The following is a 26,180-nucleotide window of genomic DNA, read 5'->3' on the forward strand; positions in this document are numbered from 1 at the left end:
GCCGCCGCACCCGCCCTATAACGATGGTCTTGTTCTTTCTGTTTAATTTTACTGTCCGTAGCTTCTTAGTATCTGTGGATGTTTTTCCTGGCAGGTATTTACTTCCCTTAAATTCTTCCAAAAGGGGTCTTGTTAGCGTTCATGTGACTATTTCTGTTTCACTTTTCCATGTAACGAGTGATGCTGTTGGAGCGCTCTTTCTTTTATTAATCGGATTTTTTCTGTCTCATTCTTTTGCTTTAGCCACATTGGGATTATCGTCTACAGAGGTATGTAACAGTAAAGGCTGCAATGTACATGCATGATGCTTTTGAAGATTTTCCTAGCCAAAAATAATGTAGAGCACTATCACTTTTTTAAACATGTATTTTGAAATATATTTTGGCCGGGCATGGTGGCTCATGCCTGTAATCGCAGCACTTCAGGAGGCCAAGGCCGGCAGATCACTTGAGGTCAGGGGCTCGAGACTAGCCTGGCTAACATGGTGAAACCCCGTCTCAAGTTAAAAAATACAAAAATTAGCTGGGTGTGGTGGTGCACGCCTGTCATTCTCCCTTCTCAGGAGGCTGAGGCAGGAGAATCGCTTGAACCCAGGAGGTGGAGGCTGCAGTGAGCCAAGATCATACCACCGCACTCCAGCCTGGATGACAGACCAAGACTCTGTCTCAAAAAAATGCATTTCTTTGGGGATGGCGGCAGTACCACATTTGACCAAGGCAAGCTCCACCATTGGTATTTGAGAATGAAAGTAAACCACGTCTTGAATCAGATGGCACAAACTTCCAGGGGATGTTAAAAGTCTGAACCTGGATTGGGGCTCCCCAAACTTCTGAAGATAACTATAATGGGGTGAACGGTGCCCCCTAGATGGGTGTATCTGTGAGATTATTAGTTGGTTGCCCAGGGTGGCAGACATTTACTTATTTAGAATGCAAGATGAGCGGTAGCTGTGTGTATGAAGCCTGGATTAATAGCTCCATTTGGCCGTTGTGGCAAAGCTGCCGTGGACGGTGCGTAAGGAGTGAGTGCGGTGTTTGATCACTCCAGGGGTGGCAGCCACAATTGCCTTTGACCGTGACTTTTCTGATGTCCTGCCTCTCTGGTTGGCTGCAGGATGAAGGCGAGGACCCCTGGTACCAAAAGGTATGCAAGTGCGATTGCCAAGGAGGAGCCAGTGGTCTGTGGTCTGCTGGTGCCACGTCCTTGGACTGCATACCAGGTGGGTATCCCCTCTCCTGGAGATGGAACAGTCATTAGGAATACCCCGTATCTCTTCCTTTTTCCCACTCGCCTGAATTAACCCCCTGAACGCTACCCTCATCTTTAGAATGAAAGATCAGTGGTAGCTGTGTGTATTCATGTATTACCATTATTAACAGTAGGTTAATGTAGGTTTTCTCCAGTTGGCCTCTGAGCTTCAAACCTCACACCGGGCCCTGCTTCAACACATTGCGTTGGTGGCAGTGTTGAGAAACAGCTCCCTAGATCTCCATGTCTCCAGGCTGGGATGGTAGGATGGGACCTAACTTTCAATGAAATTGATGCATGGGACTGATTAAAAATAAATTAATGGGAGGCCGGCCACAGTGGCTCATGCCTGTAATCCCAGCACTTTGGGAGACCGAGGCGGGTGGATCGCTTGAGCTCTGGAGTTTGAGATTTGCCTGGGCAACATGGTGAAACCTTGTCTCTACTAAAAATACAAAAATTAGGGTGTGGTGGCTCACACCTGTAGTCCCAGCTGTTCATGAGACTGAGGTAGGAGGATTGCTTGAATCCGGGACGTGGAGGTTGCAGTGAGCAGTGACTGTACCACTGCACTCCAGCCTGGGTGACAGAGAGAGACTATCTCAAAAAAAAAAAAAAAGAAAGAAAAAACAAAAGAAATTAGTGGCAGGCAGCCTGGAATTTTGAAAAGAGAACAGGCTCTAGAGCCAGGAAGACCAGGGCTGAAATCCTGGCTGTGTCACGTCTGGACTCTGGGACTGTCACTTTGTTCTTTGTCTGTGCAGTGGACGTGATGATAGCACCACGCTTGGATGCTGCCTGCACACCAAACAGCCATGGGCTTCCCTTCCAATGCCCGGCCCCCTTGTAATTAGGCAGGTGGTGCCATCCAAACAGCTCCAGCCAAGGTGAGCAGGCCACTTCCAAAATGGCACTGAAGGGCTGGCACTCGACTCTCCGGCTCTCCCTTTCCTGCCGTGAAGCCCCCTGTTGAGATAGTGGCTTCTCCTTCAACCTGGTCCCTGCGTGATCATGTGGAGCAGAATCCCCTGCCTACCTACGACCAGTCGTCTGAGTGAAAAATAAACCTGTGTTTTGTGGAGCTTCTGAAATTTCCAGGCCAATTTGTTCTGCAGCGGATGGAGCCTATGTCTAAGACAGGGGCCAGCAAACTTTGTAAAGGAGCAGAGAGGAAATATTTGTGGCTTTGTGGACCAAAGGTCTGTCGCAACTACTCCATTCTGCCCTTGTTGTTGGAAAGCAACCACACACATTATGTAAATGCTCAAGCATGGCTGGGTTCCAATAAAACTTTATTTACAAAACAAGCAGAGGGCCAGATGTGGTCCATGGGTCATAGTTTATTGACCCCCGCTCCACGGGGTTGTCAACAAGGAATAAATAAGACGAGGCATGAAAGCAGCCTGTGGGATACCCAGCACACTGTTGAATAAAGGTTGGTTCCTTTTCCACCAGCCTCCTAAGAGCTCACACTCTGAGGAGGGAGTGAACATATCCAATTTTCAGAGGCTTGGGCAGTACCTGCTAATATTTGCAATGCTTAAATCCTTTCCACGCTCAGAGCTTATTTTGTATGAAACTGGCCTCGCCACCTCTCCAGGGTTATGATGGTATCGTGCCACTTCATTTACTTTACACAATTGCCTAGTAATAGCTCCACAAGAGACAGGTTTGTGTATCTGTGTGCGAGGCTGTTTTCATCATTTCATTAAATTTGCATTAAAAAAGCAAATTGCAATGTGTGTGTGGGAGGGTAGGGTGCAATGGCTTCTACAGTGTGATTTTTCCATTTTCTGAAGGGGAAGTCATTTCTGAGCCAAGTTTGTTTTCCAAGGGAGCTGTGGAGTACTGATCGCGAGGAAACCAGTGGGGTTTTCCTATGTGACATCCCATCAGGCTCCACGGCCTGAGCTCATGCAGCCATTAAATGTTGGCAAGATGGGCTCAGTCAATATTGACACATCCTTGTTAATAATCCATTTATAAATGAATTCACCCGTCTTTCAACATGTGCCTATGATGTGTCAGGCACTGACAAGGAGACAGAAATGAAGGCATTGTCTCCATCTTAGAGAAACTTACCATTTAGTGGAAACAAATGTTCTTTTCACTAGAGACATGAGACCTCCTGGAATTCCATTCCAAGTAAGTTCTGTCTAAGAAGAAATTGAAAAGACATTGTTGATGTGGATTGGCTTCATTGACCCAATCAAGTTTGAAACTTCAAGACAGGCTACGTGCAGCCTGGGCAACATGACAAAACCCCATCTACAGATGGGGGGAACGGTGGCTATAGTCCCAGCTCCTCAGGAGGCTGAGGTGGGAGGATCACTTGAGCCCCGGAGGTTGAGGCTGCAGTGAGCCATGATCATATCACTCCACTCCAGCATGGGCAACAGACAGAGACTCTGTCTCAGAAAAAAAAAAAAAAAAAAGCCAGGCACAGTGGCTCACACCTGCAATCCCAGCTTTGGGAGGCTGAGGTGGGCTGATCACGAGGTCAAGAGACTGAGACTGTCCTGGCCAACATGGTGAAACCCCGTCTCTACTAAAAATATTTTTTAAAAAAATTAGCTGAGTATGGTGGTGTGCACCTATAGTTGCAGCTACTTGGGAGGCTGAGGCAGGAGAATATCTTGAACCCGGGCGGTGGAGGTTGCAGTGAGCTGAGGTCACGCCACTGCACTCCAGCCTGGTGACAGAGTGAGACTTCGTCAAAAAAATAAAAAATAAAAATAAGAAAGGCCATGTGTTTGAGGGATGTGATGTTAACTCTGGTCCCCAAAGCTGTCTCCCCTACACAGCTGTCATGAGCTTGAAGTTCTAAAATTAGAAATTCTTTTAGCGTAAGTGTTCTCCTCTCCCCACTGTGTTTTGGCTTTGTTTTTAACAATGCAGATATTTTCAGAAAGGAAAAAACTCAGCCTCAGTGTTAATGGTGAATTAATTCATGTTAATTGGTTCTTCCATGAGAGAGATGATGGGAACAGCCACAGGCCTGCAGAAGGCACTTGCCTGTCAGTCCCTGGGATTCTTGCGGTATGCCAGGAACGAAGCTTGTTCTGTCTGGGCCTTGTACATCAGGGCTTCTCTCATAGCCTGTCTCACCAAGAAAGAGAACCCTGGAAAGCGCAGAAGGACAGCGGGGTCATTCAGAGCTGCCAGGAGGAGCTGCCAGGTGCACTCTGACTAATGCCCGCCCCCCCATGGAGCAGAAGGTCACGTGCATTGTGGCCTCCTAATCTTCACTTTAATGCTATTAAAAATGCTAAAAGCTCTGTCTTTTCCACCGTTGAGCCAAGATTACCCCGGCACTCTGAGAACAGAAAATAGGGTAGGGAAATTATCAAAAGTATATGAAATCCCCCGGTTTGCTAACGCTTCCTTTTGATTCTAGATTTTCTATTCTATGTGATACTTGAGCTTATAATCCATTCTTCCAGAAATATTATTCTATATATTTTCTTCTGTACTCCACTATATTGTCAGATGTATTGAAGTCTAATATATATGCATAACACTATTCACATGTGTCTGGAATCTCGTGTTAAGAACATCCCTGAACTCTGTGTTTCTTTAGGTCTGCATGCTTTATAAGCCTGCCTACAAACCCAGAAAGTAGCCACTTAAGCAAAAAGGCTAGAATATGAAACATACACAGCCTCGGGTTGGTAATATTGCAAATATGCCTTTATCCATCTCATGATCACATCATGGCTCAGAAGAGCCATTTGGGCCACAGATGTAGGCTTTTCCTTCAGTGTGAGATGACTACAGAAACAGTTCTAATAGCTGCAACAACCAAGTGACATTGGGCAGAAAACTCGGCAAGGTCATATTCTATGTGTGTCTGATAAGGATCCCCCTTAGTTCTTTTTTTTTTTGAGATGTAGTCTTGCTCTGTCACCCAGGCTGGAGTACAGTGCCACGATCTTGGCTCACCGCAACCTCCGCCTCCCAGTTTCAGGCGATTCTCCTGCTTTAGCCTCCCGAGTAGCTGGGATTACAGGTGCCTGCCACCACACCCGGCTAATTTTTGTATTTTTAGTTGAGATGGGGTTTCGCCATGTTGGCCAGGCTGGTCTCGAACTCCTGACCTCAAGTGATCCTCCCACCTCGGCCTCCCAAGTGCTGGGATTACAGGCGTGAGCTACCGCTCGCGGCTTAGGATCCCCTTAATTCTTTCACAACACTATTTATGTTGCCTTCTAGCATCTACTCAATTTATGTTGATGAGGCCAGAGGTCACAGTCAGCATCTACTTCTTCCCTGAGGCCTCTGCTGCCTATTTCTGTCATTTCCTCTGCTTGTCCCCAGTGGCCACCCGAAACGGGGCAATGGTGTTTGTTCATTCATCTGTCCATCCACCCATCCAGTCAATACCTAGAGAGTGCCCAGCACCTGCAGGCATTCTGCTCTGCTCGGGGAAGAATGGGGAGGGAGGTAGGCAAAGGGAGATGACAATGAACTACGGTGGAGGAGGAGGAGGGGTATGTGACAGGTGTGGAGGGTGCTGGGGAGGAACCATCTGGGGCCCCTTACCCAGCTCAGGGCAGGCAGCGATCTGAAGGCTGAGGTGTGGAGGACCAGGCAGAGGGGTGGGGACAGCCTCAGGGAAGGCCTGCAGGCCACATGCAGACCTGAAAAGAGCTCAACCAGGCTCCCTGAAGGAAAAGGAAAGGGGAAAAAGGAGTCAGGAAAAATCACAGTAAAAGAACTAGAGTGCGCTCTTCTTCAGGGCACGGAGTGGGGGAAATGGCACATTTTCTATTTTTCCATGTTAAGAGAAATCCAGCTGGAGTTCCCCTTGTAATGGCCCATGAGGAGTCTTTGGACAGGATTTTTGAAGGTTTTTTCTCCCCCTTTAGACCCTCAAACCCCCCAGGAGCTTGTAAGGGCAGCCTGGCCACAGCCTCACTGGAAAGTGAATGCCAAGCTCAGTCCGAGGGACCTGTCCAAGTTTTCTGAGGGTGCGCAGGGCTCCCAGACCCACCCTGGTCCAGCCCCTCAGGGGAATCAGGTCCCTCCCCGCTGCACTCTCAGGCCCTCACCACACCCCTGCGACTTTAGCTGGGGCGGTGACCTCCTTCTCGGACAATGCACTAATTCCTGGTGGGGCCTAGATCTTCCAGGTTCAGAAGCCTGAGGGATGCTGTCGACAGGGCTTCTGTCTCACATCCTTCTGTCTGTCTCTTTCTCTCTCTCTCTCACACACACACACTTGCCCCTGCCTGGGGCAAGGAGAGCCGAAACCATTAGTCACATGAAGCCGGCCTCATTCTCTGGAGGGTGTGGTGGGGGCCATGGGGCGGGGGAGGATAAATGGCAACAGAACAAAGTAGGATAGAGGCCCTTGGATTTCCTCCCGATTGAGTCTTTGCCAGAAAAACATGCAAAATTCAAGATCTCAATGTAATCTCATGAATTCACCTGCACCAATGTCATGTACCTGCTGCTTTTCGGCCAGACGCTGTGCTCTATGAACTCTGCAATCTCCAAATAGTTTCACTTAATCTTACAGTGATTTTATGAAGACAGGTACTACTTACTGTCATGCCCCATTTCACAGATGAGGAGACTGAGACCCAGAGAGGTTAAGCACGTGGCCTGCGCTCATGCTGAGAGGGTGGGCCCCTACCCCAGGTGTCATTGGTTGGACACAGGCCTGCTTGACCATGACTGCCCATTACAACCCTGCAGCTTTGCCCCACGCCCGGGCCAATGATATCAGAATCCCGATGGTGTGGCCCGAACATCAGCATCTCTACAGCTCCTCCAGCAATGCCGAGGTGCAGCCCAGGCTGAGCCCCACCATCTAGAGTCTCTGCTTACCGGATTGCTGGGTTAGGGATCTGAAATCAGCAATGCCTCAGACCCAGGTTGTCAGGTGCATGGAAGTGCCTCGGGCCTCGAGCTCTGGATAGGGAGCAGGTCTGGAGGCTGAGTGATGAGGGCTCGGTTTGGGACATACGGAGTGTGAAGCTTCTTTGGGTTACCACAGGGAACGTATCCTCCTGGAAAAAATTCAGAGGGCAGTGGAATGAAGCTTGGGGCCAGGGAGTCAGGCATCAGCCCCCAGACACCAGCTGAAGCCAAGGTGACAGTGAGATCATCACCTTCCCTGGGGAGTAAGTACAGCATCCACGTCTGGACACACAGGTCTTTGGATCACAGAGTGAACCACACATTCTCTGCTGCCTGGACAGGCCCTCCCAAGCCGCTAAGGCCATTGGCCCTTGCCAGGTACCTCTGCAGGCCTACAGCCCGCTCTGAAACGTTAGAAGGGCTATTTGGGAAGAAATGACAAAAGAGATGTGGAGGGGAAACACACGAAGAAGAGCAAAGTGCCAAGAATAAGGTGACTGGGAGAGGTGGCACTGTGTTTTTCCCTTCCCCTCTGCCTCCTCCCTCAGAGCTGGTGACCCTGAACAAAAAAAAAAAAGAAGGTTCAGTCATCAAATGCTCAAAGTGGAGGGGCTTCAGAGACAACCAAAGTTAGAATTTTGCCCATGAAAAAACCCTGCCACCTGGCCTTGTGCCCCGCTCCTGATCGCTTGGGCTTGTCTTCCTGGCTGGAGGGGCAGCGAGGGGTGGAGGGGCCCTCGAGTCCACAGGCACTCAGTCCTCGGGATCTGCCAGCCCACAAAATGCCTTCCCTGGCAGGCCAAGGCTTTCAAAGTGCACTTTCGAAAGTGAGCTTGTTAAAAATGCAGTTACTCTGGGGTGGAGTCCTGGAAACTGCATTTTTAATAAGCTCCCCTGATGATTCCCTGGCCACACAAGGCAGGATTGAATGGCCCACAAAGCACTCCTCTTCACTCTCCCGGAAATGGACATGATCGTAACAGACTCCCAAAGTCTTGAGTACTTGATAAACTACAAATTCTGTGTCCTCACCCTCAGCCCCACAGAGCTGCAGATGCTAGTGGGATCAGGCCTATTCCTTTGGTGCATTTGGGTAGAAAGGAAGTTAAGCCTCCCTGGCCAGAGGTCTGAAGCTGGCCTGTTTTTAGCCTCTGGGGACAGGGCATAGCCGTCTCTGCAAGCATGTTTCATTCAACTTTACTGGCTTTTGAAAAATTCTCCAGAGAGACTTCAGCCCTCGTTTTACAGGTAATGATGCCTCAATAAATATGTTCGGCCCTTCAACCTGAACTCAAATTTACAGATGAAGAAAATACTATGATTTGCCTTATTTATTTCCAGTTTATCATTCATCATCAGAAAACTAGGACAAGGAGGTGGGAGGATCGCTTGAGCCCAGGAGTTAGAGTGCCAGAGAGCTATGACTGCGCCACTGCACTCCAGCCAGGGAGATGCTGTCTCTAACAAAAAAGGAAAACACATTTGCCATTTGTTTTCTGTAAAAATTCAGTTAGGAACTGGGTTTGGTTATAAGTACAAGGCCTCCTAAATACTGGCTTATTGATTTAGGAGTTTTGTTTTAACTTACATGGTAAAAAATATTAGGGGTAGGGAGTTACAGTAAGGTTATGAAGGCTGAGGTCTCTGCAGTTCTTTTTTTTAGACAGGGTCTGCCACCCAGGCTGGAATGCAGTGGCGTGATCATGGCTCACTGCAGCCACAGACTCCTGGGCTCAAGCAGTCCTCCTGCCTCAGTCTCCCCAGTAGCTGGGACTACAGGTGTGTGCCACAGGATGGGATCTCCCTATGTTGCCTCAGGCTGCTCTTGAACTCCTGGCTCAAGCGATCCTCCCAAAGCACTGGGATTACAGACATGAGCCACTGTGCTCGGCCTCTGCAGTTCTCTTAGCCTTACCCCCGTGGTGCAAGATGGCTACTGTCACACCAGCCATCAGATGTAGTCTAGGTGACAGGAAGAAAGATGGGGCAAGCAAAACCTGAACAGAAATCCCAGCAGGCAGACTTCGTATCTCACTGGTCAGAAGTGATGTCACGTGGGCACTTCTAAATGCAAAGGAAGCTGGGAAAGGCCCTGTATTCAGCTGGCTACATTGCTGCTCCCAATGAAAGGGGAGCTCTTTAGTCAATAAGAAGGGGAGGCCGGGGCAGTGGCTCACACCTGTGATCTCCAGTGCCTTGGGAGGCTGAGGCGGGCAGATCCCTTGAACCCAGGAGTTCGAGACTAGGCTGGGCAACATGGCAAAACCCCGTCTCTACAAAAAATACAAAAATTAGCCAGGTGTGGTGCATGCACCTGTGGTCCCAGCTACTTGGGAGGCTGAGGTGGGAGGATCACTTGAACCCAGGAGGCAGAGGTTGCAGTGGCCTGATATCGCAATACTGCACTCCAGCCTAGGTGACAGGGTGAGGCCCTGTCTCAAAAAAAAAAAAAAAAGAAATAGAAGAAGGGGAGAATGAATGAATACTAGGTTGAAAACTGGCAGCCTCTGACCAGGTAACGACACTGTGTTTAATGTGAGGGGACATATAGACGAGAGGAAGGGAGAGAGAATTAACACAGAAGAACCACCTTAGGCTACTACCCCTGGGAAAAAGCAGTTCCTTTCAGCTTTTTCTCATTCAACAGTTCCCCGAGCACATTTCACCCATTTTTTTTTCATTAGACTGGTGAGAAAACTGCAATTTACAAGTAGGAAGTCACTCTCAATATCTCAATATGCAATCGCCCGTCTTGCCTCTCACTGTGGTTTTGCCCCTATAATTGGCATCATCTGCTGCCCAAAGACAGTGAGGGGACGGCTAAATCTGTGTTAATGAAGGAAAGAAAGATGCATGGCATTTTAGTGCGGCGTCTCGCTGTGCACCTCTTGGTTTTCAGATCTCTAAGTTGGCGGAGGAGGCGAGGCAGTTCTCAAAATTCCGCACACTCCTTGTGAGGTTTCCATAGAGCCCCTTCCCTCTGCTTTGACAAAGGCTGTGAGTCTCTATGGCAATTCCTTTACTTCATCCTTCATTCCTTTCTCGCATGAGTAGTGAACCGTTGAAGACCCAGCTCTACTCATTGTGAACCAGAGAGACAGGTAAAGCCTTTTCCAGCTCCGAAGTGCAAAGCAGATGGGTTTGTTATTTCAGTCACCTGGTGCTTGTTGAGTATTGAGATATGTGTTTGAATATGCATCCTTTTTCCTTTCCCAGAATGCCCATATCACAAGCCCCTGGGTTTCGAGTCAGGGGAGGTCACACCGGACCAGATCACCTGCTCTAACCCAGAGCAGTACGTGGGCTGGTATTCCTCGTGGACTGCAAACAAGGCCCGGCTCAACAGTCAAGGCTTTGGGTAAGCAGGGCCCAGGGGATTTTTTTTTTCATGTGCTTTAAAAAAACATGCACTTCTCTACCATCCTGGCCAACACAGTGAAACCCCGTCTCTACTAAAAATACAAAAAAGTGGCCGGTGTGGTGGCATGTGCCTGTAATCCCAGCTACTCAGGAGGCTGAGGCAGGAGAATTGCTTGAACCTGGGAAGCGGAGGTTGCAGTGAACCACACTGCACTCCAGCCTGGGCAACAGAGGGAGACCCTGTCTCAAAAAAAAAAAAAAAAAAAATCCCTCTCTAATGACACAGAATGTACTTATGAGTGCTGCGGGGGAGATGAAGGAAGAAAGACCTCATCCATGCAGCCAGCAAAGGCTTTCTAAGGAAAACATATTTGACCTACAACTTGAAGTTGGCCAGGCAAGGGAGGGGAAGAGGTGTGGGGTGCAGGTGCAAAAGCCTTGAGTTGGGACGATACCTCCAGGGTGTGGATGGAGAACATACAGAGGGCAGCAAGGCTGGGGCACAGCTGAGGCAAGGTGGAGAGGCAGGCAGAGGTCAGACGGTGCAGGACCTTAGAAGCCACGTTAGTGACTGTGGTCCTTACGGCAGGGATAATGGGAGGACCCTGAGTGCAAATTAGTTAGCATACAGGTTTATGCTGCTGTAACAAAGGCACCAAAATACAGCAACTTAATGTGGAAGTGTGTTTCTTGCTCACTTAAAAGTTTCATTCATCAGCCGGGCGCGGTGGCTCACGCCTGTAATCCCAGCACTTTGGGAGGCCGAGGCAGGTGGATTACCTGAGGTCAGGTATTCAAGACTGGCCTGGCCAACATGGTGAAACACCGTCTCTACTAAAAATACAAAACTTAGCCGGGTGTGGTGGCAGGTGGCTATAATACCAGCTATTTGGGAGGCTGAGGCAGGAGAATCACTTGAACCTGGGAGGCGGAGATTGCAGTGAGCCGAGGTTACAGGCCACTGCATGCCAGCCTGGGCGACAGAGCAAGACTCTGTCTCAGAAAGAAAACAAATGTTTCATTCAGCAGCCTAGGGTTGTTATGGTGGCTCGATGGCACGAGGGGCCCAGGCTCTATTTGGTTGTTCTGTCATCCTCGACATGAAGCATCTATCTTGGGGTTCAAAATGGTGGCTCTGTCTTCTACCATCACATCCACATTCGAGTTAGTGGGGAGAAACAAAAGAGCAGCAGAGTGCGCATGATTTGCCTTTAAGAACACAAACATATTCTATTGGCCACTTCTGCCCACAGCCCATTGACCAGAGTTTGGTTAGTTGCAAGGGAGACTGGGAAATGTCATCTTAGCCAGGTGGCCATTTGGCCAGATGAAACCCAGGGGTTCTATTACCAAATGAAGAGGGGAAGGAAATATTGGGCGATAATTAGCAGACTCTGCCAGAAAAAGATTTTAAGTCAAAGAGTATCACAAGCACATTTGTGTTTGAAGAAAACTTCTCTGGTTTCTGTGGGGACTGAGCGATCCAGGGAGACTAATTAAGTGAGGTGTGGCAAGAAAGGAGGGGGACATGGGCTAGAATGGTGGCGATGGAGACCCACAGAAATAGAGGAAGTTGTGACACTTGGAGATGGGGCCGAGAGATGGATTGGGTGCTGGAGGTATGGAGAGGAGGGGGCCCAAGACGGTTCTCAGGTGGCTGGCATGGATGCACGGGAGGGTGGATACTCAGAGATGTGGGGTCTGAAAGCAGGCGGGGTGGGGGGGGCACTTCGGGGCTCACATTGGGACATGTTTCATCTGAGATGCTGAGAGGCATACGGAAGTCCTCTAGCTGGCAACTGAACTCTCTGGATTTGGAATTTAGAAAAGGTCTGGGACGGAAAAGTCAGGAGCCACCCAAGAAGTAAATCTGGAAAAAGAAGAGAAGGCTGCCCAGGGCTAAGTCGTACGAAGCTAATTAAAATACACACTGAAAGGAAAAAAGGAGGCGGGCGGTTGGGGGGGAACTACGATAGGTTTCCGCAATTTATGAGGAATGTACCTAAAAAACAAATTAGCTGGCCGGGTGCGGTGGTTCACGCCTTTAATTCCAGCACTTTGGGAGGCCGAGGCGGGGCGGATCACTTGAGGTTGGGAGTTCGAGACCAGCCTGGGCAACATGGTAAAACCCTGTCTCTACTAAAACCACAAAATTAGCCGGGCATGGTGGTGTACGCCTGTGATTCCAGCTACTTGGGAGGCTGAGGCAGGAGAATCGCTTGAACCCGGATGTGAAGGTTGCAGTGAGCCAAGATCACGCCATTGCGCTCCAGCCTGGGCAACAAGAGCAAAACTCCGTCCCCCCAAAAAAAAAAAAAATTAGTTGCTTCAACGGTTATCTGGCGTGAGGCTTGTCAAAGCCCTTCCAGATCCACATGGGTCAGTGCTCTGCACGAGGCAGACACTTCCTGAATGCCAGGGATGTCACCATCCGAGGGAAACACAAATAGGTGTGAAGAGGGTGAAATGCACAGCAACAATCACCTGGGGAGACTAATGCAGAGGGCAGGGGCTGGTGGTGTAACAGCCATGCACCTGCATGCTTTGTAGACAGACGTGTTCAACTGTGCCCAAAGGCAATTTCAGCTACTCCAAGGCATTTCTTTGACAAATTAGTCGAATCTGGCAATTTTTTCTCAGGAGGTGGAGGTGCAGGGAGAGGGAGAATGAGATGCAAGTTAAGTGTAACAGAGGCTGGACACTCCTAGAAGACAAGGCTCAGACTGCAGCCCAGACTGCCGGAGCTTGGCTGGGGGCTCTTCGGGTGCTGACATCCCCTCGAAAGCCAGCACCTGGGGGCTTTTTGCAGACGTACACAGGGGAAGGCTCCCGGTGACTCGATATGTTCTTGGCAGGTGTGCCTGGCTCTCCAAGTTCCAGGACAGCAGCCAGTGGTTACAGATAGATCTGAAGGAGATCAAGGTGATTTCAGGGATCCTCACCCAGGGTCGCTGTGACATCGATGAGTGGATGACCAAGTACAGCGTGCAGTACAGGACCGATGAGCACCTGAACTGGATTTACTATAAGGACCAGACTGGAAACAACCGGGTAAGTTGGGCTTATCCCAAACCACCTTCAGCTCACACCCCCTGGGGCTTCTCCTCCTGTCCCTGCGCTCCTGTAGCTGTCCTCTGTCAGAGCACTGACTCTGCGGCACGGTGGGTCATCTGCGCTTTCCCCCACAATGTACTGTGCCCTCTTTCCTCGTCTTGCCTTGGTGTCCAGCAGTTTGCAAATGAGTGCCACTCTTAGGTGCAAAAAAAATTGTGTCTGAGTTTCCATACCAGTAGACAGTTGCCTGAATTCTGAAGACTGACCATTTAGACTATTTCAACTCACTGGATCATTGAACGCACTTTGCTTCACAGGTGTGGTCTGATGTTACCGATGTGGGTAGGCAATCGTCCATTTATATAGATGTGGCCTCTCCTATTGTCTGAGACTGACAGAGGGGAGCTTTTGAGAACCTAGCAAATAGCCATTAGCTAAATGGTTAAAAGACTTCACCAGCACACACTTGAACCTTCGGGCAACTCCACATCCTATTAATCTTTGTGGATTGAGACTGAAGTCGTCTTCACCATAGACTAAACACAGTAGGCTTCTGACTATATATATATATAGATTTGCTATGAATAAAAATGAATTAACAACTCACTAGCTCTTCGGAAATGTTAAACATCCTTTTGTCTAAGAGTAGGAGATCCTCAGGCTAATTTCGACATTTAATCAGGTTAAGTAGACATGTACAGCTGAGATTCAGAAGGCTTTGTAAGTCTCTGATGACAGTTTGTACAGCAAGACATTCATGGGTTGTTTCAAGGAGTTTGAACACAATAGGAAAAACCATCTTGATACTTGGACGTTTCATTTTATTTTTATTCTTACTAGCTGGCTTCTCCAAAAGACAGAATTTTGTCAAGCCCTCTGCTTCTGAAGGTCTTGAAGGTTCTTTGCAAAGAGGCACTTCACCCCTGCACTTGTGCAATCTGGTGGGGCCTGTTCCACCTTCCCGTCTCTTCACCTGGCTCCTGACTTGAATAGGCTCAAGCACAAATTGCAATAGAGAGGGTGGTGTGGAGCGGTGCCGCTGTGAAGAAAGGCAAGAACATGGCAGACTAGGCTCTTCCCGTTTTGTGGATGGATGGGGCCAATGCAACAGCCGGTTATTTTCAGGAGACGATCCCAGAAGGAAATGAAATGTCCTAGTGGCATCAGGCAGAGCACCCTGACTTTGGTAAGAGGGCAAAGAATGATTTCTTTGGAAACAGCGTCAAACATCCACAGCATGTTTTTAAGTTACATCTTTAAAAACACTAAGCAAACTCCCTTTCTCTCTACTCTGGCACCACCTTCCCCTTTCCAGAATCTTCCTTTGAGTTTTTATATCTTTTTTTTTTTTGAGTTGGAGTCTTGCTCTGTTGCCCAGGCTGGAGTGCAGTGGTGCGATCTTGGCTCACTGCAACCTCCGCCTCCTGGGTTCAAGCAATTCTCCTGCCTCAGTCTCCAGAGTAGCTGGGATTACAGGTGTCTGCCACCGTGCCTGGCTAATTTTTTTTGTATTTTTAGTAGAGATGGGGTTATTGATGTAGGTAGAGAATTGTCCATTTATACGTGGTGTGTTGGCCAGGCTGGTCTCAAACTCCTGATCTCAAGCGATCCACCCACCTCTGCCTCCCAAAGTGCTGGGATTACAGGCATGAGCCACTACACCCGGCCAAGTTTTTATGTCTTTTTTAAAAAACATTTTCCAAGTTGAAAAGGTTCATCACTTGTATCAAAGTAGGAACACATATTTAAGCTTTGCCTTACAAATCCCGAGCCAAGCATGGGTTTTCACTTGAGCCCTAATTTGGATACCTTTAGAACATGTAAGTGTGATGTGGGCCTTTTCAAAATGTCAAAATGCGAAGGACAAAAACTCAGAAGTGATGAGTGAGGAGGCATGTTCCAGCAGCACCCTCCGATAGAATTCTCTGTGATGATGGAAATGTTCACATCTGTACTGTCCAATATGGTGGCCACTGGTCACATGTAGCTATTGGCCACTTGAAATGTGGCTAATATGACTAAGGTACTGAATTTTTTTTTTTTCGAGATGGAGTCTTGCTTTTATTGCCCAGGCTGGAGTGCAGTGGTGCGATCTTGGCTCACTGCAACCTCCAACTCCCAGGTTCAAGCGAGTCTCCTGCCTCAGCCTCCTGAGTAGCTGGGATTACAGGCATGCGCCACCACGCCCAGCTAATTTTGTATTTTTAGTAGAGATAGGGTTTCTCCATTTTGGTCAGGCTGTCTTGAACTCCTGACCTCAGATGATCCACCCGCCTCGGCCTCCCAAAGTGCTGGGATTACAGGTGTGAGCCACCACACCTGGCCAGAACTGAATTTTTATCTAATTTTAATGAATTTAAATGTAAACACATATTGGCTAGTGGCCACCCTATGGGATGGTGCAGTTCCAGATGTCCTGAGCATGGAGGTGTGATGACAATCACTCAAGGTTGGATTTTAGGGGGCACCTGCAAACTCTCTGTGCTTTAACCACTTTCTAATCCTTCCACAGTTAAAAGCTGGGGCTAGCTCCTGAAAGGAATCATTCTTCCTTTTCCCTCTTCTGATGTGACGGTGACAGGATTTCCTCCATCTCTCTAGGTCTTCTATGGTAACTCGGACCGCACCTCCACAGTTCAGAACCTGCTGCGGCCCCCCATCATCTCCCGCTTCATCCGCCTCATCCCACTGGGCTGGCATGTCCGCATTGCCATCCGGATGGAGCTGCTGGAGTGTGTCAGCAAGTGTGCCTGACGCTCACCTCGGCTTGGCGCCTGCCTGGGGGTGACCAGCACACAGCGGGCCCGTAGGAGACCCCTGACACACCACCAGGGTGGACAGGGCTATATTTCACAAAGGAATTTTAACTGCAGTACGGGGTAGAGAATGTTGCTTTTTTCTTTAAGATAGAGTTTTCTGATTTCAATGAAATAAAAATGAACTTATTCCCCACTCAGGGCCAGAGAAAGTCAGAACAAAGAAAATGTCCCCGAAACCAGTTTTCTTACAGAAGCCTAAGTAGCAGGGGTAATTTGCTGCTCATTTCTTTGTCTCAGTGACACTATGAAGTCTCAGGAGAACACAAAGCAGCCCCGATAATTTGAAAAGTCCTTTGCTTTACCACATTCAAGACAAAAACAGTTTCCTAAAACCTGGCTTCGAACGCAGAAGGGAGCAGTTCCTCCTAGTTAAGTTTCCACTAAATCATCGCCAAAGAGGACTTCACAGCCCTGGGGAGGCAGCTGAGGGTCTCCAGGGTGACTGGGTGGCAGGGATAAGTGCGGTGGGTGAGAGTCCCGGTGCCCTGAGAGGCTGTACATTACAAATGACCAAAAGCTCAAGGTAGGGGAGGTCCCTCTGCTCGCAGTTCTTACCTTCAAGGTGGTCTGGGCTTCCACCCCCGACCAACCCAGGGATCAGGGAGGGTCCAGAGCTCCCTATACACACAGCTCCATTCTGCAATCCATTCCTGCAAATTCCCCGTGTCTGTGGTCCCCATTTAGGTGATCACACAGCACAGGCTGCACATCTAAGTATATGTAGGGACCCCAAATGACCATAACGCAGCACAACTGCCCTTTACCTAGGGCTAGCATTTCCCAGCAAACTAAACATATTTCGAGAACAGCCGGCCCAGGAGCTACCACTGGCTACTCAGAGGCCCATTAGATCACTACAGGCTTAGTAGGAAGTGGGAAGGACTCACATCATAAAAAGGACCACGTGGCTTTTTCCCTGAAAGCTTCTCGCCCTCTACCTTCTGCCTTGCAACAGGCAAACTGCGCCTGCTCCTGAAAAGCTCTCTGGGAAGCAGTGGACCTCACCTTTGCTTCCTGGAGGCGGAGCCTTAGATTGAGAGGCCTCATTGGCCACTTAGAGCCCAGCCTGAGTTTCCAGGCCCCTCCCTGGGAGAGGCTGTTAAACACCGGGGAGGGGCAGGAGAGGTATATGGAGAGGAGGTGGTGGAATGGGAGAATGAGGCTGCTCCAAAGACTGTCCTGGCCCTAGACACAGGGTAGCCTTTGCTAGCAGCTCATTTCCGAGTTACTTCTCGTTTTCAAATGCCAAGGCAAGTGACTAGACTCGCGCTAACACAGTCCTGGACGACACATTCACCTTCCCTGTGAACAGGCAGCCTTCTAAAAGCCCCAGATATCCTCCTTGATGTTTTGGGGGCTCAATTACTTCATATGCAACCTAGCATCATTCTAGTCCCCATGCTGTATGCTTGAACTTCGGAAAACGCTTTTCCCTGCCCAATCTTCTGTCAAATATAAACATATCACACAGGGTGTCAGGGGAAAATCCTATCCCTGGCTTTAGGACACAGGAAAAAATCTATTTTGGACAGAAATGCCTGAACAGAGACCCTTATTTGGAAAGGTGAATCAACTTTGGTCACGACATGGACTGTCAGACAAAATGGCAGTATCCTAAGAGTTAAGGACTTCCATAACCGGCACATCAAACACAGGAGTCAAGAGAGTGCAGTTCAGGAAAAAAGGAAAGGAGGAAACTGAGGCAGGGAAAAATGTTCTCCAAATAATTGTTCATGTTGGAAACTTTTGTAATGGCTTTATTGAAATTTAAGTTCACATACAATTTGTATCCATTTAAAGTGTACAATTTGATGACTTTTGGTATATTCAGAGTTGTGGAACCATTATCACTAGATCAATTTTAGAGAATTTATCACCCCAGAGAAATCCTGCACCCATCAGCCATCACTCCCCAACCCATCAGCCACCCCAAGCCCTCTGTAACCACAAATCTACTGTCTCTATAGATTGGCCCATTCTGGACGTTTTCCATAAATGAAATATAGTATGTGGGATTTCGTGACTGGCTTCTTTCACTTAGCACAGTGTCTTAAAGGTCATCCACGTTGTAACATGTGTATCATTACGTCACTCCTTATTGCTGAACATCATTATTCAGTATCATGTCAAGACCACATTGTTATTTATCCATTCAGCCACTGACGGATATTTGGGTTTCCACTCTTTAGCTATTATGAACAATGCTGCTATGAACATCTGTGTATAAGTTTTTGTGTGGATGTGTGTTTTCATTTATTTTGGGTATAGACCTAGGAGTAAAATTGCTGGAACACACGGTCACTCTCATTTAATCTTTGGAGGAACTATCATCCCAAGTGGCTGCATTATTTTACGTTTTCACCAGCAATGTATGAGGCTTCTACTTTCTCTACGTCCTCAGCAACGCTTGTTACTGTCCATCTTTGATTATACCCATCCTAGTACGTGTGAAGTTGCATCTCACTGTGGTTTTGATTGGTATTTCCCTAGTGACTAATGATGTTGAGCATCTTTTCATGTGGTTACTGGCCATTTGCACATCTTTGGAGAAACGTCTATTCAGATCCTCTGCCCATTTTAAATCGGCTTACAACTTACTGAGTTTAAGAATTCTTTGTATGTTCTAGGTATAATTCCCTTTTTGGATATGACTGGCAAATATTTTCTCCCATTCTGTGGATTTTTTTTTAATCCTCTTGATAGAGTCCTCTGAGGCACAAATTTTTAAACATTTGATGAAGTCCAATTTGTTTTTCTCTTTGCTTGTGCTTTTGGTGTCATATCTGAGAAACCACTGCCAAATTCAAGGTCATGAAGATTTAACCCTGTGTTTTCTTCTATGAGTTTTATAGTTCTACTTCTTACATTTAGATCTTTGGTCCATTTTGAGTTCATTTTTGTATATGGTGTGAAATAGGAGTCCGACCTCCTTCTTTTGCATGTGGATATCCAGTTGTCCCACCACCATTTGCTGAAAAGACTATTCTTTCCCCCATTGAATGATCTTGGCACCCTTGTCAAAAACCAATTGACCGTAATTGTGAGAGGGTTTATTTCTGGACTCCAAATTCTATTACCTCACTTTATTCATTACTGTAGCTTTGTAGTATTGAAATTGGGGCATGTGAGTCCTCCAACTTCGGTCTTCAGGATTGTTTTGGCTATTCTGGGTTCCTTAAATTTCCATATGAATTACAACTAACTTGTTCATCATTGCAAAGAAGCCAGCTGGGATTTCACATTGGAAACCACTCAATACTTCAGCATTTAATAAACAATAAGATATACGATTCATAAGACATTTATCTGCAGGTAATTTGCTTACAACAGCACATTATTTACTTCATTCAATTCATGACAGAATGTATAAAAACTAAAACTTTTATTGAGGGAAATCTGAAGCCTAACAGAATCTTGCTGTCAAACACACAAACTATGCTTCAGTGTCATTTCTTTTGTGGGGGATACTTTCAAATTAGAAATTATACGTAACATAGGAAAAACTCACTCTTATTTTAACAGGTTTACTTTTATTTTTATAAATGCTGGAGCGCGGTCTACACTGGAGGAGATTTTTTGTTTAATTGCGGTAAAATATACACAACATTTGCAGATTTTTAAATAATTAAATGAAATGTTATGAACAAAAAAGTAGCATTAAGTGTTGCCAATATTAAGAAAAAAAATCTGAGCTGATTCGGGTACTCAGTGTGGGAGGAGGTTACTTGGACAAAGCAAAGGTATTTCCAGATAGAGGCACTGCTATGAATCCATTCTCAGAGCCCAGAAGATTGCACCCCTAAGTGACCCTCGAAACGGATGCTCACAGAAGCCTGCCTTTCTGTCCACTTGGGGCTTGGTTGCAAAGGCCTACTGACAAAAGCTTACAAGGGCTGTCACTTCCCCTGTGGTCCCAAGAGTAGTTCCATGCCGGGTCATTCTTAAGCCCAACCTTACAGGGCTGATATGAAGAGCAAATAGGATACGTGCATCTAAGGGGCTTTGTGGCGACCTACTAAGCTCTGTTTAACTGGCATTCAAGATTCAGTGATATTCCTTCTCAATTTCCTGAAACTGCCAATTGGGGTAGAAATACTAGCAATAATGTTTTATAATAGCAATCATGTTATAGTAGCTCTGTCAAGTGCTCTGCTGCAGGTTATTATCTCATTAAATCTTCACAACAACACTGAGGTAGGTACTGTGATTACCTCCATTTAAAGATAAGAAAACTGAGTCACATGAGATGTAGGAAATGGAGCCAGGACTCCACCCAGCAACCTGACTCTAGATCCTGGGCTTTTTAAAAAAAATTTTATTTATTGATTTTTGAGATGGCATCTCACTCTGTCACCCAGGCTGGAGTGTAGTGGTGTGATCTCGACTCACTGGAACCTCTGCCTTTTGGGTTCAAGTGACTCTCCTGCCTTAGCCTCCTGAGTAGCTGGGATTACAGGCATGCGCCACCATGCCCGGCTAATTTTTGTATTTTTAGTACAGACAGGGTTTCTCCATGTTGGCCAGGCTGGTCTCAAACTTCTGACTTCAGGTGATCTGCCCACCTCAGCCTACCACAGTGCTGGGATTACAGACATGAGCCACCGCACCTGGCTTGATCCTGGGCTTTCTAAACCACATCCCCAGATGACCTCCAGTGACTTCTTTCAATGAAATGTTCTATTCTCAAATCACATCAATTACCATCTGTAAGGAAAGGGGATGAAAGCTGGCACAGAAATTGTTGTGAGCTTTTAGAAAAGAATATGTTATACATCGTGGGGACTTATTGCCTGCTCTAATTAGCACAATTATTCCATCAGTGTAGATAGCCATTTCTGTTACCCTTCCTTCACTTGACTAAGTTGTCTTTATTTCTGCACCTAGAGTAAACTTTAGGCAAAGTTCTTAATATACTCTGTGTTGGAAACTGTTTTTGAAATTTGAACCGTGGAGTCACTTGAATAAGCCTGAATTACTAAAGAGAAACAATACTGACCATGACCACTGTTATGCTCCATGTCAGTTTCCATACATGGAGGTGCAGTGACTTTTAAGGGTATATGGGCTTTACAATGAACATATTCGGCTTCAAACCCTGGCCTTGCCACTTCCAAACTGGGTGACCTTGGGCAAGTTAATATCAAGTATGGAAATCTGTTTCCTCATTTACAAAAAGGGGATAATAATAGTACCTGTTTCACTGCGTTGTTGTGAAAAAAAAAAAATAAATAAATAAAAGCAAAACACTTGGGCATTGTGCCTGGCCATAGTAAGTGCTATGAACATTAAAAAGTATAAGCACCAAATACTTTGATTCAGTCTTGTTAAGTGTATAGTTTAAAGCACAGGCCATAAGTTTCCATGTCACTTAAGGAGACAGAGTGAAGAACTGATTGACACAGTACTTTTAAGAACGGAAAGCAATGACTTTTAGCTTCTACCCTTTGTTTAGAAAGACAAAGAAAATTGGAGAATATTTTATATATGTTAGCACAAAATTTAAGTTCTTTCTCTCCTGATTGAACGTGTACTTGGTTGGTCTTACCCTAAATGATGAAACTGAGGGCCTAACACAGGAGTTAGTAAACTATGGCCTGTGTCTATACGTAAAGTTTTATGGGACCACAGCCACACTCGCTGATTTACATCATCCATGCAGCTTCTGCACTACAAAGGCAGAGCTGAGTAGTGGTGACAGGAACCTGATGGGCCACAGAGCCCCCAATATTCATCATCTGGCCTTTTAAAGAAAAAGCTTGCCCACTTCTCCTCTAGAATGAAAAAACCCTTATTACACTGTCCATCTTTGCTTTCTCCATAGCACCTAGCACAAGATCGGCCTCTCTTCCCATCCTCCTCAAACTACCACATGAGTATCTAGCGACGTGCAAGGGTGACAACACTCAAGTATAAAAGAAACCAAAGTTTTCAAAATGCCATAAGGGGAAAAAAGCTTTATAAATAGGAAAACAAAGATCAACATCATTAAGTTACAGGATTTGCCTTGTTTTACATTAATTTCTGTCTCTTAAACTGATTACAACCTCAAAGGCCCATCATCCCTCATTTGAATTCGAATGCATTCTTTCTTCCCAAGAAGGAACTAAAATGGAGCTGTTCGCAGTTAAGCCCGAAGGACCACAGTGCTCAAGATTGGGACGGCCTGGCAGTCACATCAGTCAGTGCAAAATCTGCATTTTATTAAAGACATTTGGGAAGATCCATTCAAAAATACATTGTGCTCAGTAAAAATTAACCATTTCATGCTGATAATGAAGGTTATCACAGAGTAGATATTTGTGTAATATTTACAGCAACAATAGAAATTTTACATAAGTTTAGAATGGAATTACATGCCAGAAAAAACTTGATAAGATGTACCAACACATGATACAAAGAGTTATAGAAACACCTTACAAATGGTTCATAATTCACTTGTGAGGATTTAAGTATTCAACACTTTAAATTCATTTTGGATTCAAAAATTAAAAAGATTAACAATCACATCACACCCTTGCCACAGTAAAAAGTATGGAATTACACTTTATATAATGGATTATAAAGTCTGTGCAATTAAGAATTTCCAATGAATCTTCATCTACCACATACTAGATGTCACATCATTGTGGCTTATCCCTATTTTTAAGAATGAACAGGGTCTCAATGTCACCCTGCCCTGTGTCTTCCAAGATACCACCTTCAAGCTTACAAGAGACTGAGAAGCTCTGAATAGTTAGTTAGCTAAGTATATACAGAATAACTACCTGAATTCAAAATGGCACAAAGCAATTCTTGGAGATAGAAATTTGGGGCAATGATTTTGTTTGGTTTGTTTTTGTTAATCAATCCAAGTTTATAGTGAGAATTTACTTCTTTTAATCACCGTATTACCCCTCTAGCCTGACTCCATCGGTGACCGAAGAGTAAACAAGGGGAGGGAAACAGACTGAGGGCCAGAATCAATTGTGTATCTCTAAAGAAAGCAGGTTCTCTGCAAGCTTTGCTTTCCATTTTGGAAAACCTAAGCCGTGCTGGAGAACTTACACATTCTCCGGGAGGATAAGCATCTTTTTGTTTTGTTTTTCCGTGAAACTCTACGGAGTTCAAACTGGAGCTTTTGACAATTCTGGCAATAAACACTTTAGTCCCCACAACAGGGACAAAAGTCAAGGCATCTACCTTTTCTATTCCTGGGTTTCTTCTGATTAGACCTGAAGCAGAGGACTAGGACAAGCTTGTCTACGCCTGAAAGAAATCAGATCAGACTTTTAGGAAAGTAAAATCCCCAACCAAAGAAGTCCTGAGGAATTCTTAGCAGTCTGTCAAAACAGAGGGGATGGAGGAACAGATAAGGCCTCTTTCTCCCTGATACTCTGTGTTGGAAGAGTAACGAACAAGGCAACTTCTAATCTGCATACAACATGGAGACCGATTTTCAGATTCCAAAGGAGGATCAAAATAGGACCCAAGGATCAAATGGGGTTTCGAGAGCTTAACCTTGTGGGAAATGAAGGGCCTTGGAAGTGAAACTAGTTTCACGGCTGCAGTTTTCCTGGCCCTACAAATCCAGCGTGCCAACTATTACAATTTTTTTTCTGGCAAAATGAGACAAACTTCCCTTAAATTTGGGAGTAAACAGTGGATGAATGAAAATGCAAGGCAGGTCATGATCATATTTAATAGCCTACAGTAAATACACGGAAAGGTGGGGTCAGTGCCCGGAGAGGAGAAAGTGGAGCCAAGACCAAGCCTAACACTGATGAATGAACAAACCACCGTGGGAAATGAAGATTCATGTAGTAACTGGCTCACACGAAAGCCTACCACTTGTATAGTACATTCAATTCACAAATAAAAGATAGAATCAAAGGGGGCAGCGGGCTCAGAGTTTCCTAGCCACCCCACTTCTCCCACATCACGTGTATGCAGATAGATGAGGGATTTCATTTTCTTGCATGGTTTCTTACTCATCGTTTCTGAGACAGAATTTTTCATCGGCTGAACCAGACCTCAAGATATTCTGTATCCCAGTTGGTCAAGAAGCAAAAGGAAGAAATCGTAACTGCTTACAAGTTTGGTTTCTGGTTATTTTTGTAAGCCAGGCTTTTAAGTCTGAGAGGACTTTCTTGTGAGATTCTGGCCCTGGGAATTCGTGAGAGGACACTTAAAACCTTTGTACCATCTTTTTTTTTTTGTACCTTTGTACTATGTCCCCTTTCAAAAAAAAAAAAAAAACCCAGAATTGTGGTTTTTTTAAACTATAAATAAGTTTTCTCTGCCTACACACTTTCTTAGTGATGAACTGAAGGAGGCAAGGAAATATCTCACTATTTTCTGACTTGGTTCAGTGTATCCTACCGCATTCCAAGTTCACAAAAGTATGAGTCCGTGGATCTTAGAACCCACACAGAGCTCAATATCCCACTATCATGCAGGAGGTAACGAACTTCTAGGCAGAAAAGCAATGTTCTCCAGGAAATATGTTCTGACCAGCAGAGAACGTGCAGATTTACTGAGTCCCAGCCGAGCTCCAGCACTGAATCACACTGAGCCACTGCCCTTGCTGAAAGAGTTCAGTCACCGCCAGGTCCTAGGTGAACAGAAATGGACAGATCTTTCTACACACTTGAAAAGTAATCCTCTGGCCTTTGAAAAAAAGTTGTACACTATGAGTCATTCTCAATAATACATGGCTAGAAGAAAATAAATGGCTTTTTTCCTTATTTACTCTAAAGACTAGTTTAAGAAGTGAGGATACTATGATCTTAACTAAGAGGGGCTGGAAAGGGAAAATGGGATAGCATTTCCTAGTATAGTCCACTAATTTTCAGATTAGGAACATGCTAAACTGGCTAACTCTACAACCACAACATACTTTATAATACACGGCATGACTAGAGACTGACCAGCATAGCTCTGAGCTTAGAATTAAAGTACAACTGCGTAAGGTGAATCTTAAAGCATGTTTTAAAACAGATTTAACCAAAGCATACAGCACAAATACTTCTATAACAGCCACATCACAACCACCAATACGGACTTTTTTGCTTCTAATTGGTCTGCCATATGCTAATATATGTAAAGAGCTATTAAATGACTTGAATAAAAAACAAAGACATTTTCTTTTGGGAGACACAGCTAAAAGCCATGGATGCCTTTGAGCAGTTGGTAAAAATCATGCCAATCTGCCAGGCTGTTGCTTGCTTCTAAATATAAGCCTCGTGGCTCTATGAAAGATTTTCTAAGGATGCTAACCTAGAATTTAAGTTCTCCAACACCTATAAAGTAACTCTGGTCTCCTCCCAAAGTATGCACCTTTTAGCAGGCCCAAGACAATGGAAACGAACAACAGGATTCCAAGGATTCAGGAACAGTGGTAGAAGACTCTTAAGAGAATGTGATATTGAAGAATTCATACTAGCAGTACTGCAGCCTGGACAGAACAAGGGCAGAGCCAAGCTCTGCAAGACTGGTGGGCTTGGATGGTGTATGGCAGGGTTTCTCAACCTCAGCACTAGTGGTGCTTGGGGCTGGACCACTGTTTGTTTGGGGGGCTGTCCTGGGCATGGCAGGATGTTTAGCAGCACCCCTGGCCTCTACTCACTAGATGCCAGTAGCATACCATCACCCCTAGCTGTGACAACCCAATGCCCCCAGACATTGCCAAATATGTCCTCGGGGGCAAATCTGCCCCTAGTTGAGAACCACTGCTGTAGAGTCAGCTCACTTGAGCCCCTCAGCATGAAGCACTCCCTTTCGGTCTTAGGCTCTAGAAAGAGGTTAAATTTTAGAGCAAGACCAAACAAGGTTCAGTTAAAGTTTATTTAGAACTTT

The 26,180-nt window shown here is 46.0% G+C and overlaps 1 protein-coding gene across 1 annotated transcript in view; it reads left to right on the forward strand.

Moving 5' to 3' along the window:
• The window catches only part of RS1 (retinoschisin 1), a 29,547-nt gene extending 11,181 nt beyond the window's left edge, over positions 1-18,366 (forward strand). The window contains exons 2-6 of the mRNA XM_012434229.2: positions 244-269; positions 1,114-1,219; positions 10,330-10,471; positions 13,329-13,524; positions 16,129-18,366. Coding sequence (XP_012289652.1) covers positions 244-269; positions 1,114-1,219; positions 10,330-10,471; positions 13,329-13,524; positions 16,129-16,281 — 623 coding nt within the window. The 3' untranslated portion in view covers positions 16,282-18,366. The remainder of the gene's footprint in view (positions 1-243; positions 270-1,113; positions 1,220-10,329; positions 10,472-13,328; positions 13,525-16,128) is intronic.
• The last annotated feature ends 7,814 nt before the right edge of the window (positions 18,367-26,180 follow it).

This window comes from Aotus nancymaae, unplaced genomic scaffold, assembly GCF_030222135.1.
Source record: "Aotus nancymaae isolate 86718 unplaced genomic scaffold, 86718_ANA_hifiasm-v0.15.2.pri h1tg000058l, whole genome shotgun sequence".
Lineage (NCBI taxonomy): Eukaryota > Metazoa > Chordata > Mammalia > Primates > Aotidae > Aotus > Aotus nancymaae.